The sequence below is a fragment of the Triticum dicoccoides genome, chromosome 2A (genome assembly GCF_002162155.2).
Source record: "Triticum dicoccoides isolate Atlit2015 ecotype Zavitan chromosome 2A, WEW_v2.0, whole genome shotgun sequence".
In the NCBI taxonomy this organism is placed as follows: Eukaryota; Viridiplantae; Streptophyta; class Magnoliopsida; order Poales; family Poaceae; genus Triticum; species Triticum dicoccoides.
The window spans coordinates 92,362,229-92,379,634 of record NC_041382.1 but is presented as its reverse complement, the minus strand read 5'-3'; the positions used below and the strand labels follow the sequence as shown (position 1 = coordinate 92,379,634).

General features: G+C 45.0%; 4 protein-coding genes across 6 annotated transcripts; 2 read left to right on the top strand and 2 right to left on the bottom strand.

Annotated features, from left to right (window-relative positions):
- The first annotated feature begins 1,859 nt into the window (after nucleotides 1-1,859).
- LOC119353539 lies at nucleotides 1,860-3,486 on the top strand. The gene is made up of 3 exons (XM_037620161.1): nucleotides 1,860-2,013; nucleotides 2,936-3,098; nucleotides 3,192-3,486. Exons 2-3 carry the CDS (start codon nucleotides 2,937-2,939, stop codon nucleotides 3,237-3,239), a joined length of 210 nt encoding a protein of 69 aa, XP_037476058.1. The 5' UTR covers nucleotides 1,860-2,013; nucleotide 2,936; the 3' UTR covers nucleotides 3,240-3,486.
- A 434-nt stretch (nucleotides 3,487-3,920) lies between these two features.
- LOC119353538 lies at nucleotides 3,921-6,580 on the bottom strand. 2 transcript variants are annotated; one of them, XM_037620160.1, is made up of 4 exons: nucleotides 6,211-6,580; nucleotides 5,702-6,063; nucleotides 4,829-5,609; nucleotides 3,921-4,182 (listed from the first exon to the last, which is right to left on the bottom strand). In XM_037620160.1, exons 2-4 carry the CDS (start codon nucleotides 6,059-6,061, stop codon nucleotides 4,160-4,162), a joined length of 1,164 nt encoding a protein of 387 aa, XP_037476057.1. In that variant the 5' UTR covers nucleotides 6,062-6,063; nucleotides 6,211-6,580; the 3' UTR covers nucleotides 3,921-4,159. The 2 variants fall into 2 exon arrangements, with proteins under 2 accessions (XP_037476057.1, XP_037476056.1); XM_037620159.1 differs by having other exon boundaries at nucleotides 6,408-6,580.
- A 466-nt stretch (nucleotides 6,581-7,046) lies between these two features.
- LOC119353537 (E3 ubiquitin-protein ligase SP1-like) lies at nucleotides 7,047-12,644 on the bottom strand. 2 transcript variants are annotated; one of them, XM_037620158.1, is made up of 12 exons: nucleotides 12,424-12,644; nucleotides 12,281-12,333; nucleotides 10,420-10,544; nucleotides 10,237-10,332; nucleotides 9,366-9,503; nucleotides 9,225-9,290; nucleotides 9,004-9,116; nucleotides 8,818-8,928; nucleotides 8,347-8,390; nucleotides 8,165-8,264; nucleotides 7,411-7,554; nucleotides 7,047-7,351 (listed from the first exon to the last, which is right to left on the bottom strand). In XM_037620158.1, the coding sequence occupies exons 1-11, from the start codon at nucleotides 12,498-12,500 to the stop codon at nucleotides 7,452-7,454; spliced, it is 1,026 nt and encodes a 341-aa protein (XP_037476055.1). In that variant the 5' UTR covers nucleotides 12,501-12,644; the 3' UTR covers nucleotides 7,047-7,351; nucleotides 7,411-7,451. The 2 variants fall into 2 exon arrangements, with proteins under 2 accessions (XP_037476055.1, XP_037476054.1); XM_037620157.1 differs by having other exon boundaries at nucleotides 7,047-7,554; nucleotides 12,424-12,643.
- Nucleotides 12,645-12,901: 257 nt separating this feature from the next.
- Nucleotides 12,902-16,584, top strand: LOC119353536 (DEAD-box ATP-dependent RNA helicase 57-like). Its single transcript, XM_037620156.1, has 11 exons — nucleotides 12,902-13,226; nucleotides 13,307-13,443; nucleotides 13,729-13,820; nucleotides 13,937-14,033; nucleotides 14,130-14,210; nucleotides 14,289-14,521; nucleotides 15,034-15,228; nucleotides 15,305-15,395; nucleotides 15,679-15,801; nucleotides 15,927-16,077; nucleotides 16,160-16,584. Exons 1-11 carry the CDS (start codon nucleotides 12,986-12,988, stop codon nucleotides 16,360-16,362), a joined length of 1,644 nt encoding a protein of 547 aa, XP_037476053.1. The 5' UTR covers nucleotides 12,902-12,985; the 3' UTR covers nucleotides 16,363-16,584.
- Nucleotides 16,585-17,406: the final 822 nt, after the last annotated feature.

Here is a 17,406-nt window from a genome sequence, read left to right as displayed (position 1 = left end):
ACGCAAGTTTTGTGGAGGCCATTGAAGCTGCGAGCGTGGGGGTGGTTGTTAGAAATCACCGTGGACAAGTGATCCTATCCTCCTGGGATTATATTGGTACTTGCTACAGCGTTGAGGAAGCGGAACTTAGAGCGTCCTTGTCCGGCCTATATATTGGTATGACTCTAGACATGCCCGTCATTTTGGAAACTGACTGTTCGTTTGTAGCCTCCGTTTTTGGTAAAGAATATGTGGACAGATCATCCCTTGTTGATCTAAAGAAGGAAGCTGTAGATGTCTCAAAGTTGTTGGTGAATTTACAGATTTCTAAGATCAACAGGAAGGCTAATATGGTGGCTCATGAGATTGCAAAGTTTAGTTTTGATAATAGTTCTGATGGTATTATGTTTCATTCTGTTCCGCCCTGCGTGGCAAAGTTTGTAACGAATGATTGTATGAACATTTTAAGTTAATTAATACATGGAGGGGTTTTTCAAAAAAAAAATACTGAAAAGCACGCAAAAAATGTCCTAATAACCTAGTTCGTCCCACACTCTTCACTGGTTTCTTCCTAGGTTGGGCGGGCCATAACCCGGTTTTTGCCCCTATGTAGCTCCGCCATTACCTACGTCGGTTGTCACTGCCGAGAGGAGAAAAACACTAGCGCGAGGGAAAATGGAGTATGAGCTTAGGATGCAAGTGAAGTTTCATTGACCTTTAACCGCCTGCTGAATCTATGAACATGAAAAAACAACCTAGCGAACTGAAACATTCTAGTAGCTAGGAAAAAGAAAGCAGAAGCTTTTGCTTGGAAACTCGCAACAAATTCGTTGGTTATGATGGAGAATCAAGTGATTCACAAGCTTGCAAGATCTAGTGCTTACTATGTGAAATGATCCAAGAGGGTACACTCTATGCTTTTTGTATATGCCCTCTAGCTGTCCAACTATGGCGAGCTATGAGGAAAGAATTTCATATGACAAATGTCAAAGACGTTATCAACATTGGGGCAGACTGGTTGGTCCACCTGATGGACAACTGCGATGAACAAGAGCGTCTCCCTTTGCCAATGACGCTCTGGAGGATACAACATGTGAGAAATGAGATCGACCATCACAAGCAACCGCCGACTGTGGAATCCTCCAACCAAATTTTATGCAGTGACATCGAGTCCCTCTTGTGCATACAACGGAACCCCACCGGGAATATTGGTCGAGGGAAAATGGTGGTCACATAGGATAAATGGGGCAAGAAACAAATAGTGGTCACATACGATAATGGTTGTCACATGCACACTTGCAAAAGCCTGCTAGAGGTAGAGCTGGATGCATGTATTGCCTTGGACTACGACTCGAGCACAAAACCATTAATTGTCGAAACCGACTCCGAGGTGGCTGCTAATATGATCAAGAAGCTGGATGCGAATCTATCCCCGAATGCCTCCATCGTCGGCGAGATAAAGAGTCTTCTTCAGCAAGATAGACAACTACTCCCTCCGACCCATAATATAAGAATGTTTTTGTCACTAGTGTAGTGGCAAAAACGTTCTTATATTATGGGACGGAGGGAGTATTACATTGGTATAGCGTGTCATTGCTGGTAACAGTGTTACCCACTGTCTTGCTCGATTTAGGTCACCATAACATGCGAATTGATGTGTGGCTGAGAGCAGGCCCCCATGAGATTGATTTTCTGTATGAAAACGATTGTAATCCCCAAGGTTAAGCATTGAAATATAAGTATTTGTCTTGAAAAAGGAAAGAAAAGAAAGCAAAAATTCCTTGCATTCTTTAAAAAGAAAAGAAAAACTCCATGCATTCTTTACGACCCACCATAAATTCCCAGGCCCTTTGATGGGCCGACGAAGAGGCCCAACTGACCCAACAACCCCCGGCACCCGCTCGACCCCTTCTTCCCTTCCCTTCCTCGTCCCTTCGAGGTCACAACGCTACCCCCAATCCCCAGCCTCCAGATCCACCCGCCGCCGCCGGCCTCCCCGTCGCTTCCCGTCCCCCGCGCGCCCCAGCCAGCCAGGTAAGCGGCGATCTCCCTTCTCCCCTCCTACCCCGATCTCCCCACGATCTCTCGTAACCCAGCACGAGGGGACGAGGGGGCCCGCGTCCTCGACGCGACGTCAGGCGAACGAGCCGTCGTACGCGTTCGTGCGATTTCTTAGATTCACGAGTATGCGTGGGGGGTCTAGTCGTTGGTCCGCGACGCGCCGGTGACCTCCTCGATGCGTTTTACTGGCCCGGGAGATTCGCCTGGCGGCGCGGACATTTCGATGAGTATGCTCTTGCGCTTTAGGATGGGTGGTTGTCTCCTCGGGCCTGGGTCTCGGTCCGATGTGGTCTACTGGCGTTTGTTTAGCCTAGGTTGAGATTGGGTTATCTGTTTGAAATTCCTTTCTTTGGAAGCATTATGTTGTTGCTAGGTTAGTAATGCTGTGCGAGTTCATCGATATCTCTTTGGTTTATTATTAGATCTGCTGTAACGTGGTGAACGCACATGAATTTTTTGGGTTCCTGATTCGCTGGTATGCGGGAGGTACTGGTCACGATCAATGATAGCCTAGAAAGTGCCATGTTACTGGTAGAAGATACACAATATTTGAATTTGCTGATCATTGAAATGTTGTGTTAATGTGCTAAATTCAAATACGTTGAGTTGCTCAGAAAGAATCGTTGGATTTAAAAATGCCTGGTAGATGAACTGATGAAGTAACGTAGTGGATTGTACATTAAGTAATCATTCCCCATTTTGGTAGCTGGTTGTGAGAGTGACTGATTAACTGTTAGAAACCTGCATAGGAGTTAAAACGTTTCATGAACTCAAAGGTCGTTGTTTCTGAATCTTGAGATGTTCACAGCGTAAAGCAATTATTATACTAGAACTATCTATGGCAATTGCTCTTCCATCTAAGGGTTAGGATTGAAAGAGTAGTTTTTGTATGCAGGATGACGCTAGAAGAAGCACCATTTTACCCACGCAAGAAGCTCGTTCAGAAGCAGCAGTATTTCCAGAAGCTGAGCAAGCATATCCACCTTAAAGGCCGCTATGATGTGGTCACCTCAGTTGCCATTCCCCTTGCGCTTGCTGGCACCAGCTTGTTCATGATTGTAAGTTGAAAATCTCATCTGATGCCTTGGTTACTTGTGCTCTTTGATATTGCGTCCGCTCAGTCATTGACATGTATCGTGGCTAACAAACAGGGTCGTGGGATCTACAACATGTCTAACGGGATTGGGAAAAAGGAGTGAAATTCTGTGGGTTTTGCTAGTATCTCAGTACGCGGCGGCATGGCAGGGATACCGTCCAAGCTATGACGTCTTCTTCGTATGCAAATAATATTGTCAGAGAAAGACTCAGTTCATTTCCAGTTCCCTTTTGTTGGTATTTGTGGATATTTGATGTCAGCAAATTGATGTTAAACTGGCAATGATGATTCTATAACATCGGCATCATTATCCTTTCAGTTAATTGCGACGTTTTTTTTTCTACGGTTTCCTTTCAACTGATGCCTTTTGTGCTCTCCATGCGCGCATTCATGACATAATTTCTTGCCTGTGTGAATTCACCAGTTTGTTTGTATGGTATTTAGCAAGTTCCTACACAGTTTGAGGTTGAAATCCTGATTAGTTGCATCTCAAAATATATTGAGTAACTTGAGATCATCAAGCTTATATATTGCAAGGCTTTGTTGTTTTCTAGCGGCATTGTGTGAACTTTCTTGACAAAGCAAGTGACACAATTAGCTCAAGCTACCAGTATGACTTCCTAAAAGAAAAACATCAGGATACTGAACAGTTCTTTTTAGAAAGAGAGAGTAATTTTCTTGGGCTCCATTGTAAACCATTCCATTTCCTCGCTACGTGTCTGACGAACCACAGTTTTAGGTGGCTGTTGTTTTGCTCAGAATGTGACGTCAGAGTCGTTCGGAATGCTGTTGGAATCGGACAGGTTGCCCATTACCCTTTGGCCGTACAATTTTCCACCGAGTCCGGTGCAAGGAAAGGAATGCCAAGGCTACTCTCACTAACACAGCGCATTAGAACACTTCAGAGGGACGCTAGATATATAACCATTTACAAATGTACTAGTACCAAAATTTCAACTGCCATTGCTGCAACTAGGCTGAATTAGAACTTCTAGAGCTTCTCTCCTCCCATATCGCTTTAAGCTAAAAATGGAGAGATTGCCCACCTGAAGAAGGGGATGAGACATGAATCAGCTTCACTGGACAAAGCATAACATTTCAGATCATTTGATTATGTTATGTCTGGACAATAAGATTGGCAGAAAATATAAACAAAACGAGGAAAAACCCTATGCACAGAATGAGAGTCTTGACAAACAGACACATGCCATTTAACCCCTTCTAGACAAGCACAGAGTTATCAGATGGCGCGTTTTAAATCCGTGCAAGCGGGTGACGATGCTATCTACGCTTAAGAACAAGCAAGACAGAGTGTGTTCTTGCTGATAGCATACACATACACAGATACCGTCATAGTAGAAACTAGCACGAATGTTGCTTATGGTAGTTGTTCAGCAGTTCCACGGCATGAGCTTGTACAGAGATTGATAATTGTCCTTAAATACTAGTACAAGGAATGTTCATTGACAAACATGAATAAATATGCAGGCCTAGAACAAAAGCTAATAGCTCATATATTTCCAAAATCGATATACTAATTGTCTAATTCATAGGAATGTAGGCTACAGGTTCTGCTTTGTTGTATCCAAAATGCCAATGTTGGACACGGACATTCAGAATAACCAAGCCTTAAACATTTCTTATAATGAAGTGCAATGCGCCCATACAAGATTCGAGGATCAGTAAACATACCATTGAGCATCTTGAGTATGTACTCCCTCCTGTAGATTTCGGGGAGTGCTAAAAACATGCCCATTTGGTCCGGTTCCTTTGCGAAAACACTCGCAGCGCTGACCACTTCGCTTCCGGTAAACCCAAGCTTTTGCATCTCGGCAATGGCTCTTACCCTGGCATCCTGTTGGGGCACCTCAGGCGACAATCTTTCTCGCAGATCAGCATGAGGCTCAATAACTGCTTCAGTTGCGCTGCCATTCTGGGTGATACTTCGAAACTGATCATGTGCATCCTTGAACTGCTCCATGGCTGTTGCGGCGGTGCTCACATTCTGAACAACACTCTGAAACTGATCGTGTGCATCCTTGAACGCCTCCATTGCCGCTGCCATTGCACCGGCATGCTGAACAACACTCTGGAAGTGACGGTGCACATCCTTGAACAGCTCCATCGCTTCTGCCATCGTGTCGACATGCTGGCTGGCGCGTTGATAGTGACCACGCACATCCTTCAACGTGTCTGGAGACAGGCAATTCGATTCAGTCCTCTTCCTTTTACCGCCATTCTTACATCTCTCCTGTTTTTTATAGGTTGATGTAGCATCCAAGGATCGGCCGGACGGTCCATTGGACGTCCGATCTTCCTCCGCTTCACTCGTATTCCCATTCTCCATGTCGGCGGTTACTTCCTCGGACACTTCCACCACTTCCCTAGCGGCTCTATCCTTGCCATACACCGCATCAAATACATCGAAATGCGGAAATGGAACACCGTACATCCCCCTGGCTCTAGGATTATCCTGCAGAGGCGAAACAAGTCAGTGCAAACTACAAAGACACATCACAAAAGAAAGACTCACAATGCCAACAACACCAACTAAAACCGGCTCACTTTGCAGTACTCGTCGTATCGCTGCTTCTCGCACCGGAAGACCTTCCTGGAGCCGTCCCAGGAGAACCCCGGCGACGCGAGCATCTCCTTGATCGCGTGGAACTTGCGCTTGAGCACCTTGAGCCGGGAGTCGATGTGAGGGCTGGCTTTTATGCCGCGGCCGGGCAGCCGCTGCGCGAGCAGGCTCTCTATCCCCTGGGTGTAGCAGTTCTTGAAGCCCCCTCCTTCGGCCCTGAACCTGGGGTCGGTGGACACCTCGCAGAGGGCCCTGACCAGCTCCTCGTCCTCGTCCATTGTCCACTTCCTCTTGTTCCTGCCTCTGCCTCGCACGATCCTAGCGGAGCCCTCGCCCTGATCCATCACTACAACATACATGAAAGACGAGAAACTTAATTTGACTGATTGATGTGCAGCAGAGTGATGAACTTGTGGAAACAAACGTGGATCGCTAGTCACACAGCAGAGCAGAGCAATGTGCAATCACTGAGTGCTGCGAAGTGGATGCAGACCCGTAGGTGGAGGACGGATTGCGCGCCGCAATGAGATGAGATGTGACGGCGAGCTCTAGGGTGCGAGCGGAGACCGGAGAGGTAATCTGAAGCAGGACGCGGAAGAGATCGGTACGAACCCGCGGCGGAAGAAAGTGTTATAGTGTTTCAGACGCCGTCGTCTGTCTGAGGAGTGAGGGAGGGGACGGGGGTGATACCTGACGGGCGGCGGAGCAGGCGGTGGCTCGGAGAGACGGCGGGGGCGGGGGCGGGGCGGCGGGGGCAGATGGGATTGGGATTGGGAATCCAGGGCAGGGGAGGGGGGAGGAGTACCGGACTAGGGTTACACGCGCAGCTGGGACTGGGAGTCTTCACTCTACAGACCGGCTATTCCCGATGTACCTCATGTCCTCATCCACGTCGCCACGCGGTGTGTGAGGGTATGGGCTTTGGATTAGGATTTGCCCGTGAGGTTGTTTGGCAATGGTGGTAATCCCAATCCCTGATGCACCAAAGCCTGTAAGCCTGTAGCCACAGCGAACTCTTTTGAACGCTCAATCTAATTCGATCTTAACCATGGCACAATGTTGAAGGAGAGCTGCTGGAGTTGAAGAAAATTCAAGGGAAAATCCTTTTACAAGCGTCTCCATATGCGATACAGGAGAGATACTCGAGAGGCACCGTTGGATTTGCCCTAATCCTTCTCATCAAAAAAAAGAGTTGTCAAGAATCTTGACCGTTGATAACAGTACCGAGTTTATGCATACAAGAAAGCAAGCTTGAGAAAGCACCGACATTTTTACATATTTTCTTCTTATGTGGCTAGACAAAATCAAACGAGCAGCGAGCACACAAGAACATCAAAACAGACGGTGTCCAATATATATCAGAAGAAATGATTATCCTTTACAATGTCAAACAACATAGCATTTCCGTTGGATAGAATCAATCGATCCACCAGTAAATACTACTACTAAGCATCCATGCTGTCAATCAGAGCGCTGTTAGAAACAAGGCGCTACACAAGAACACTCTGTACACAACTGTAAAGTACAAGGAAGATCAGCAACTGGCACCGCGTCAACCGTGAAGTTTCGACAGTGAAGCAAAACTCCAATTCACAAGCTCCAGCTCAGTTCCGCGTTCCAGATATCGGCACACACTGGCAGCCACGGCAATCAGAACTTGAAGTATCAGGTGGTTTTGAAAGATGTGGTTCACCTGGTGTTATCAGGCGCAGGATCTTGCACCATGTAGTGCCATCAGTGACGGAATGTTCTGACAGCTTGGTCTATTCTTCGTCGGCAGAGTGGACAGTTTGTTACGTGAGAAGAGCAGTTCATACAGCAACACATGTGGCCACACCTGCATAATGGTCGGTTATGACTCACTCATGAACATTTTGGTGGCAACAATATAATACGGGCATAGGTAACAGGGAAAGATGCTTATCAACAAGCATAGGTGGAGATGATTCAGGAGAAAAACATCTTCGTAATGAACAGAGCTAAAAAAAAATGCTAAATGAAGCCTGGAATGTCAAAGGCAAAACAACCCATGGTTTATTAAATTCCAGATAAAATTAAATGCATAACTTAATATCATGTTTACTAACATGCTTAATCATTTAGAGTGGTAGGCAAGTTAAATGCAAGGTATTAAACACTAAAAAAACATTCCACCAAAAAAATAGACCCACATGCAATCCCTGTGGCTTTTTAAATAGGGGGAGACAACCATGAGGCACCCTGTGTGGAGCACAGAAGCTCAAACGAGCAGGCTGCACTCACACCCAGGTGCCTCTAGCCAACTGGTCAAGGTCCAGTTCTTGACCAAAATGAAACAGTAAACAGTACAGATGTTTACTACATATATGCTCAGGATTATCCACAATGAAAATGTCAAACAAGAAACAGCTTCATTATTAACATGTAAAATCATATGATGAAATGTGAGTATAAAATAAGGTACTTACGGCACAAAAACTGCATTATACTCCTGTTCAAGGCATATGACACATATTTCTAATACCAATTGATCCTTCTTAGGCTCTCCGTCTGATGTGCCATTGCCTCCTTCATATAATAATAGTAAAAGATATCATAAGACAGGAACTAGTATTTACAAGAGAGACTAATCAATCTATAAGAAAATCACCTTCAGCGTCCCTAGCCTGCCTTTGTGCTGCAGCAGCACGAGCCCTTTATGTACAAAATGAATACATAAGTTTACATAACACCAATGTTCTGAAATTCCAAATTAAGAAAATGTTTGGTGCTTCCAAAGTATCTTGGTATTCAGTCCCATGCATGATTGCTAATTTGTGGTACTGACTGAAAATAAAAATAGTTCCATGAGTAAAACATTTCACATACAGCGTCTTCAGTCATTTTTTTCAACTGCATGTGATCTTTAGAGAAATATATTAGCTGCAGGTGAACAATGCAGTTTTTGCAAGACATCAAAATACTACTCGGTGATCAAGATAAAAAGGGGCATAATTCTAATGATGTCAAGCACAGATGAATGAACCCCCTGAACAATTGAACAGAAAAAGAACGAGATTGCTTTCCAAGGAACCTCCCCTGTTAATCATTCTAAATAAAAGAAACTGATGTTTGTCCATACTTCTTGTGAAATTCACGCTGGCGCTTTCTTTGTAGAAAATGATCAAGTGCACGCTTAGCAAGAAGAAATACACCAAAAGCTGCAAAGCCCATGGAAGCAAGTTGGTATAACCTGTTGTACAAAGACATGCAATTAGCAGCAAGATCCCTAAACAAAGACACAGAATGTTGTACATAATCTCCCTACTTGGCCCATTTCCCGAGATTCAAGATAAGTTGATCGATGCTTTTTGGAGATGCATAAAATGGTCCTTTGTGTGGCCGCTGAATCCGAATAGTTCCAACATCATCTTTAATGGCCTGGTCATACAGCATAAGAATGCAGAACAAAAGTAAGGGACTAAACATTTAGTTATGTCAACAAAAATTCACAGTACCTTGAAACTCAATGAAATCTACGGTTATTACCTCACCAACAACAGTCAATGAAGTTCCAGTTGGAAGAACCCTTTCAGTTCGCTTTACTCCGAGCATCTACAATGATTAATGCTAAATTATGAATAGCAATCCTATAAGCATTGGTCTTGCTCAAAACGTGATTAGACAAACCTTCAGTCCTTGTAAATAATCCAGAGTTCCACGTACAAGAGTCCGCCCTGACTCCTCAAAAACCTCACTGGCAACAGTTAAAATTAACCCTGCCGCAGAACGAGCGCCAACAATATAGACACGCCCAGTGCCATCATCCTGGCGATGAATTATATGTTAGAGAAGAACTGAACTTGCAAGGTATCACAAAATCACAAGATATTATCAAACTAGAAAAACAAATAGTGAATTTAGAACTACAATTTATCTTTTCTTTTATGAGCAGTCACTTCGTTTACGTTTATATAACAACTTCGTGTGGTTTAAGCTTATGCATATTCTTCTGTTAAACAAGTATAGGCATATCATCAATACATTAACAATGCCTAAGCTAAGGATTTAACGGCTAAAGTGGGTACTGAGTGCATGTTTTTTTTCGAAATAATACTGTTAGCTGCTCTCGCCATGAGCCATCCAAGCACATAGGACCGCATATAGGTGCTAATTGATACCAAATATTTTACAGTTTCGTTTTATCCGTGAAGAATAGATGATTTAACATCAGCAGCCAAGCTTAGTTTTGTGCTATATATACTAGACTTAGCAACCATGCCCACAGTTTTGGCCATTAATTCTAACACATTTTCTCACCTATAGCACTATCTTAGCAGGTAGGGATGCATATGCTCTTCTTTGCTATAAATCTGGTCTACAAACAGAGAAGGTAGTCTAGACTCCAGAGTACAGACAGAGGGAGGTTATAACCCAAGCTTTGCAGAAATAAACTTCTAGATAATTCCAAGTTTGGACACATAATAGGAATAATCAAACTAAGGCTAAATTAAACTGCATGTATTGACAGAGCAACAACAAAAAAACTAGAACACATTACCAGGTACCATGGAACCTCTTTGCTAACAGAAAGCATCACAGCAGAATCTTGAATCCAGGATCCAGCATCATTGTGCTTCAGGAAGTGTTGCTCTGCCTACAAAGAACAAAAAGTTAGCATAGTGCCACAATTACCAACAACAAACCCATCTACTAATAACAGAAACAACAAATCAGTAGCTACCGTTTCCTCGACTATTACACCTCTCATACCACTTTGTTGGCATATAAGTGGTGTATCTGAACTAACTCGCCCAGAAACCGCCACTACAAGTGGCAGGACTTTACTTGCAGTGTCCAAGATAGCAGCTGTTCAAGAGAGAGAAGAAATGTTAAAACATATCCCCTTTTTGCGTATTTAACCAAGTATACCAAATGATAATCTCCGTAGAAAGTATATATCACATGTAAAGCATGCTGATAAGAAAGGTCTAGCTCTTGACCATATCTGAAGTAAATGCTGGACTTTAACCATATTAAAGCCATAGTTAAAAAAGGCAAGCCTAGATGTGCGCTTTTGAATGCCTAGGTGCTGGGCAAAAGCAGTACGCTTAGCGCTTAATCACACTAGGCATGCCTATGCGCTTGTGCGTCAGCAGAACACCTAGCTCGTATTCATGCTAAGCATGCACTTAGGCGATATAGGCACTAGACAGAGGCAAAACTAGGAATTGCGCCAATCGCTTTTTTGAACTTTGTTTAAAGCCAACAAGATAAATCCAGCACTCTTGGATTTTGCAGAAGAACAAATTATGCTGCCGTGGAGACAGTGGTGACAAACATGGGCGGAGCCAGCAGGTATTCATGTTGGTCTCACGAGTCATGACCAGCCAGCTCATTTGCCAAAAACATCCAGAGTAGTTCGGCGGCCCAATGAAAATTAGCAAAAGCCTACATAAAGCAAAACTCGGTCTAAAAACGCAGGCCTGCACCGGCTAGACCCAGGACCTGCTACATGTGTCTATGTCCTGCTTCTTCCGAGCAGCACAGAGGTGATCAAGCCATCAATGGAAAAAACTATTGGGACCTTCCCATGTTTCTCTTGCTCAAACAGCCTCACATTCTCACCTGATGCCTGCTCTGAACCTGAAAACGGAGCCACGGCGGCCAGCGGACATGGCAACGGGCAAAGGGAGGCAGTCACAGCAGGCAAGCAGGAAGCAAGCTGAGCAGGTGACACGGCGGCTGGGCGAGCAATGCGGGGGCGAAGCGCAGTGCACATTCACGGTTTCCAGCGGCTGGTCAGTCGGCCGCACAGCAGCTGGGCAGCAACACTGCAGCAATGGGCAGGGCCATGGTGCCAGCCGCTGAGGGCGACAGGACGGTGGCAGGTAGTAAGCACTAGCAACCAATGCCTACGTTAGTATATCTCAGTGAGTTCATGCAAGGGTAAGGATAAAAAATTTAATTACTAGCTCCCTTGCTAGCTGATACTTGCTAATTTGGGTTGTCTTCACTGTTGTGCACCCCCAACAAATTTAGGCAATCAATTTAATTTTGAAAATTGTCAATTTCAATTTATCTACTGAACTTATGATAACATGAGGCTTTCTTAAGCATATATAGTGCCTCTGGACAAATATTGCCATTGATATTAAAAGAAGAAGTTGTTAAGTGTAAACGCCCAATGAAAATTTCCTGGCTCCACCACTGGCGACAGTGGTCAATTTGAACTGCAAAAACGTCTTACATTTCAGGACAGAGGTAGTACTTATCTACCTACAAACCCAAAGAAACCACCAATTATCCAAACCAGGTACTCCCTCCGATGCAAAAAAAAATAAGTGCCGTGGCTTTAGTTCAGGTTTGAACTAAAGCTGAACTAAAGCCACGGCACTTTTTTGGATCGGAGGAAGTGCCATTTTACCAACAGATGCACAAAATATCACCACGAGCTGCAAACCAAATCACCGACATGGGAGGCTAGGATAAGATTAGCTCAGAGCAGTAGCACCCGCCGAAAACTAGAGCTCAAGTAATTGCTACTCCTGAAGCCAATCAAACAACCTACAACAGAGTGACAGACCAAACCCTAGCTCACCCACCCAAATCCTTCAGGCTGCCGGTCCTCGCCACCGATCGCAGCACCTCCGCGTCCCTGAGTCAGCAGCAAAGCCACCACCAATCAGCACCCCAGAAATCGCCAAGAAGGAAACGACTTCTCTCTATACAAAAAAAAATTCCTCACCTCCCGCTGCTCCTCCCGAGGAGATACAGCGCCGCGGCGCTGAGGCAGCACCCGACCCCTCCCCACGGGACCAACATCTCGCGCGGAGAAATCGTCCGGCGAGCGGCAGATCCGGCGCGCGGGAACGGACGGCGGGCCGGCGGGCGGGATTCCGGCGAAGCTGCAGCTACGGATTTTTATTTTAGGGCAAGGATTACGGCGAGGTGGGCAAGGCACTGGATACCATACCGGAAGCGGAAGCAGACGGCAATGGTCATGGTCATGGTCTGTGGGTCCCACCTGTCATTCACTGCTTTGCTGAGACGTGGGGGCAGACGGTCGGATAAGCGCGCCAGCGTGGAGCCCACGGCGACCGACGCGCCGGATGGCGTCCGTGGTCAGATCTGAGCCGTCTAATTTTTGATCGTGGAAACTGCCCAAGCTCTTTGGCTTACATGTGGGGCCAGGCAAGGAAACCAGGTTCATTTCGCTGCTCGTGGGTCCGTGCTAGGGTTTAACGTTTAAGACGAGGAGGAGGAGGTTTCCCCGGCGGCGGCGGCGGCGGCGAAATCCAAACCCAGCCATGGAGGAGAAGCCGAGCCTCTCGTCGGCGCTGTTCGCCGGCACCCGCTTCGACCGCAAGCGCTTCGCGGGGGACATCGCACGGTTCCGGACGGGCGCGCAGCCTGCTGCCCCCGCTCCCACGACCCCCGACGCGGCGCCGCCGGGCCCGGAGAAGAAGCGGAAGCGCAAGAGCAAGGCCAACGCGAAGAAGAACAGCAAGAAGAAGAAGAAGCGCGCCGACGGGGCCGCCTCCGCGTCCGGTGAGGCTTCGATTCCTGCCTGTTTGGTGCTTGGAGTGGCTGCGCTCGTGGTTTGAGTCCGGTTGGGTTTGTTTCTGCAGATGCTGTGGAGGGGTTCAGCGTGTTCAAAGGGGCGGAGGCGAAGGAGGCTGCGGAGGAGTCTGTGGAGGTTGAGGTTAGGGAGGACGAGGACTCGGCCGTCGTGAGGCGGCGGAAGGAGGCAGAGAGGGAAATCGAGGTAACGGTGTTTTGCAATGCACCAATGTTCGTAATCATGGTTCAGTAGTATATGTTTTTATTTTGGTAAGAAAATTCTGTTGAGCTGAATTAGTAATCATTATAGGTTATTTTGCAACACAAAGCTCTGTATATGTAAATATCTGGTGAGCAAAGTGGTTTTGTTATGATTCCAGCACGGTCTTGATTGAATTGAAAATAGTGGTAGAGTTTGACTTATGATTGGTTTGTTTGCAAACTGTAACCACTGAACTGTTGTATTTTAATATTTTGTGTTTGTTTCTAGAGAGCTGCCATTCTTCGGAAGAGGTATGACATCCACATTTCGGGACATAATGTTCCAGCACCACTGGAGAGCTTTGAAGAACTGGTTTCAAGGTAAGCATTTTTGTCACTGTGGATTATTGACATGCTGCACTGCAGCAACATCAAAATCAGGTCTTTAAGTAATCATTTGAAGCTGTTAAGCTGAGCCTCTTTTACTTGTGCACTAGGTATGACTGTGATTCATATTTGGTTGGGAACTTGTCAAAACTTGGGTTTCAAGAACCTACACCTATCCAGAGGCAGGCCATTTCTATTCTTCTTTCAGTGAGTGATTGTTTGCTCTCTTTTGGACTTAGTCCCCTTGGCATGGAAAAATATACGTAGTTGTTTACACTAATTATTTTGTATTGCTTGCTTCAGGGCAGGGAGTGCTTTGCTTGTGCACCTACAGGCTCTGGCAAGACACTGGCATTCCTGCTCCCGATGCTTATGAAAATCAAGGTATTAATCTTCATGGTATTGTGTAATGTTGTTTAGATTTGTTGGACATGCTTTATGATGAGTATATTGTTCTAATAGCCAGGGTCTAAAGGATGTGTGAAGGCTGTTATTCTTTGCCCGACAAGGGAATTGGCAGCACAGACTACGAGAGAGTGCAAGAAGTTGGCAAAAGGGAGGAAGTTTGGTGTCAAACTAATGACCAAAGATCTGTCACAAGATGGCAATTTCAAGGATATGCACTGCGACATCCTTGTATCCACCCCACTTCGTTTGGACCATGCTATACGAAAGAGAGACCTTGACTTAAGTAGGTCTGTGATCATGTTATGATTTTTTCTGTTTAGCTATTTAGCATATTACAATTATTTTGATATAAATATAATGTTTTAATTGCACTCCAGATATATTGTGATCCTTTTTTTTGTTTGATCATAATTGTTACTTGGGGTTCCAATTAATAACATTTTCATCGACACTAAATGATTGTATGGGTACACAGATAGTACTTACATTACAAATGGTAAATTTTAGCGAAATGAAAAGAAATTAAGTTGATCAGAAAAACTGTGGCTGTTAAGTGTTTTCATTTGTCAAGAAATACTGAATAACCTGCATTACGTTCATTTCTAGTGAATTTGTTTCAGAATCAAAACATAACAAGACCAAATCAGCTACCTTTATTGATTTATTCTCTGTTCCATACCATCTTGGTCATTTGTGTTGTCATGTGATTTACCGAGGAGCCATGAATTTGCATTTTGCTTAAGCATTTTCTTTCAGATCTGCGCAAAGTTCAGCAATAACACATAACTGCCTCATGCAGGGTGGAGTACCTTGTGTTGGATGAATCTGATAAACTTTTTGAGCTTGGATTCGTCGAAGTAATTGATTCAATTGTCAAAGCATGCTCAAACCCTTCAATAATTCGTTCTTTGTTTAGTGCCACATTGCCTGAAACAATAGAGGCTCTTGCACGTACAATAATGCATGATGCTGTTCGGATCATTGTGGGACGAAAGTGAGTATCCTATTCTTGTGAACTAGCAGATCTATTTTGCATGAGATATTTTCATGATGTAATTTTCAACTTGCAGGAATTCAGCTTCCTCAATGATCAAGCAAAGGTTGATTTTTGCTGGAACGGAGAGGGGGAAGTTGATAGCTCTTCGCCAAAGCTTTGCAGAAGTATGTGTGATCTTTCACTCGCAGTTTCTTTCTCCTGGTTTCCATGCATTGTGTTGTTTTAGAACTGGTATGTACTGGCCATGCCAAACCAGCAGACTGCAGCCTAATGCATACCCACATATAAGTAGCAAAACTAAGCCCTATTGTGTTGCTCGTAGCTGTAAACTCACTATGTGCAAAGTACTTAAAATGTCGAACACTTGAACTGCACATTGTCCTTATTAAAAAGGAGTCTGTGTGTGTGTTTTGAAACTTACTGTTGTTGTATTGTCTTCAATTGCAGTCTCTGAATCCTCCGGTATTGGTCTTTGTTCAAAGCAAAGAGAGGGCAAAAGAGCTCTACAGGGAGCTGGTATATGACGACATTAGAGTTGATGTAATTCATGGAGACCTTACTGAAGAGCAGGTATTACTTTTGCATAATTTACCGATACTTATTTTGATTACTGTTCCTGTAGCTTCCTGTTATCACTGGTTTAATACTGTTGACATCAGGCTCGCTGACTGAATTCTGTATTTCCTTGCTTTTAGCGTCAAGATGCTGTTGACAACTTGAGAGCTGGAAAAAGCTGGGTGCTAATAGCAACAGAGGTTCTTGCGCGGGGAATGGATTTCAAAGGTGTCAACTGTGTAATCAACTATGATTTCCCTGAGTCCGCGTCTGCCTACATTCACAGAATAGGTAAGAAAGATATTGTGCTCTCTTCTGCCTGGACACCGTCGTTGCAATAAGTTTCTAAATCCCTTCCATTGTTATATTCTAGGACGGTCTGGAAGAGCAGGCAGATCAGGGGAGGCGATCACGTTCTTCACGGAGGAGGACAAGCCTTTCCTGCGGAACATCGCCAACGTGCTGGTATCTTCGGGCTGCGAGGTCCCTTCGTGGATGGTGGCGTTGCCCAAGCTCAAGAGCAGGAAGCACAGGGTGGACAGGGACCGCATCTCCTTTTTAACCGACGAAGATTGAGAGTGATCTTGTGTAACCGTAACAATTTTGTAGAGATGACACGTTTGGCCTCGGTTTTCCCCGTTTGAATGCCTGGTGCGTGCATCATTCAGCTTTCCTGACTAAAACCTGATATGGGCGTATGCATCCGAGCATATCTTTTGTGATTTGCTACAGTTTTAGTGCACTGGCTGTACGACTGTCATTTCACTCCTAATCACAACTCGTCGGCTGATTTTTCAACATCAGAGGACACCATTGATGCAATAATCCTACATCTATGGGCAGACAAATTTGACCTGTGGATGAAAAGAATTCACAAAATGAACTCCTTGAAAAATTTCGAACAATTAGACGTCATATCATATTATGCAGCGCCTGGTTGACAGGCGCTACACGCCTGGCTACGTCACATTTCAGGCTGCCTAAAAATTACTAAATTGGTGTGCAATGGCTGAGTGTTTAGGCGCTGCACTAATTTTTTGACGAAAAACAGCTGGAGCTGATTTCATTAATTAAGCGAAGAGCCAAAGATGGCTGCACTAATGTCTAGTGCAGTGTGCGACCCGACGCGCTCGTTCTTGTCGTGGTTTGATGGATTCGTTTCCCAACCGACCGTCTCTGGTCTGGTCACGTGTGCGGCGCTGCAAATGCATGTTTTTCTCTTGTACTACAAAATCAAGCACTTCGCTGTGATCCTTTGATTCATGAAGTGATGATAGGATAGGTGAAAAGGCTGGAGCAAAGGAGCAGCCCGTCAGCCACCAGTACAATCAAACGACGATAAGAACGTTGCGGTCACTAGTGTGTCTAGGCGCTACACTGACTTAGCAATGTTTAAGCAGTTCGCGATGCGACGCTGACCAAGCATGTAGCGTGTGGTAGTCATATGCTGCACAGTGTAGTGTGGCGCCTAACTGTCGGACGTTATACTAAAGTGTCAGTTAGATGATTTTTTCGTCAACAACAGTTTACTTTGTGAATTCTTTTCGTCCACAGGTCAAATATATCGTTTTTGCCCCTCTACCCCCCACCGCACACACAACCCACACCACCCACCTGAAC

What these genes read in the sequence shown, in the direction of transcription:
- LOC119353539 (XM_037620161.1), top strand. Translation starts at nt 2,937, where the DNA reads ATGACGCTAGAAGAAGCACCATTTTACCCACGCAAGAAGCTCGTTCAG. An exon ending in GCACCAGCTTGTTCATGATT is followed by an intron (nt 3,099 to 3,191) that starts GTAAGTTGAAAA and finishes GCTAACAAACAG; the next exon opens with GGTCGTGGGATCTACAACAT.
- LOC119353538 (XM_037620160.1), bottom strand. Translation starts at nt 6,061, where the DNA reads ATGGATCAGGGCGAGGGCTCCGCTAGGATCGTGCGAGGCAGAGGCAGG. An exon ending in GATACGACGAGTACTGCAAA is followed by an intron (nt 5,610 to 5,701) that starts GTGAGCCGGTTT and finishes TCGCCTCTGCAG; the next exon opens with GATAATCCTAGAGCCAGGGG. An exon ending in CATACTCAAGATGCTCAATG is followed by an intron (nt 4,183 to 4,828) that starts GTATGTTTACTG and finishes CCCCTTCTTCAG; the next exon opens with GTGGGCAATCTCTCCATTTT.
- LOC119353537 (XM_037620158.1), bottom strand. Translation starts at nt 12,500, where the DNA reads ATGTTGGTCCCGTGGGGAGGGGTCGGGTGCTGCCTCAGCGCCGCGGCG. An exon ending in AAGAGGTTCCATGGTACCTG is followed by an intron (nt 9,504 to 10,236) that starts GTAATGTGTTCT and finishes ATTCATCGCCAG; the next exon opens with GATGATGGCACTGGGCGTGT. An exon ending in ATTATTTACAAGGACTGAAG is followed by an intron (nt 9,291 to 9,365) that starts GTTTGTCTAATC and finishes TAATCATTGTAG; the next exon opens with ATGCTCGGAGTAAAGCGAAC.
- LOC119353536 (XM_037620156.1), top strand. Translation starts at nt 12,986, where the DNA reads ATGGAGGAGAAGCCGAGCCTCTCGTCGGCGCTGTTCGCCGGCACCCGC. An exon ending in TTTGAAGAACTGGTTTCAAG is followed by an intron (nt 13,821 to 13,936) that starts GTAAGCATTTTT and finishes CTTGTGCACTAG; the next exon opens with GTATGACTGTGATTCATATT. An exon ending in TTCGCCAAAGCTTTGCAGAA is followed by an intron (nt 15,396 to 15,678) that starts GTATGTGTGATC and finishes CTTCAATTGCAG; the next exon opens with TCTCTGAATCCTCCGGTATT.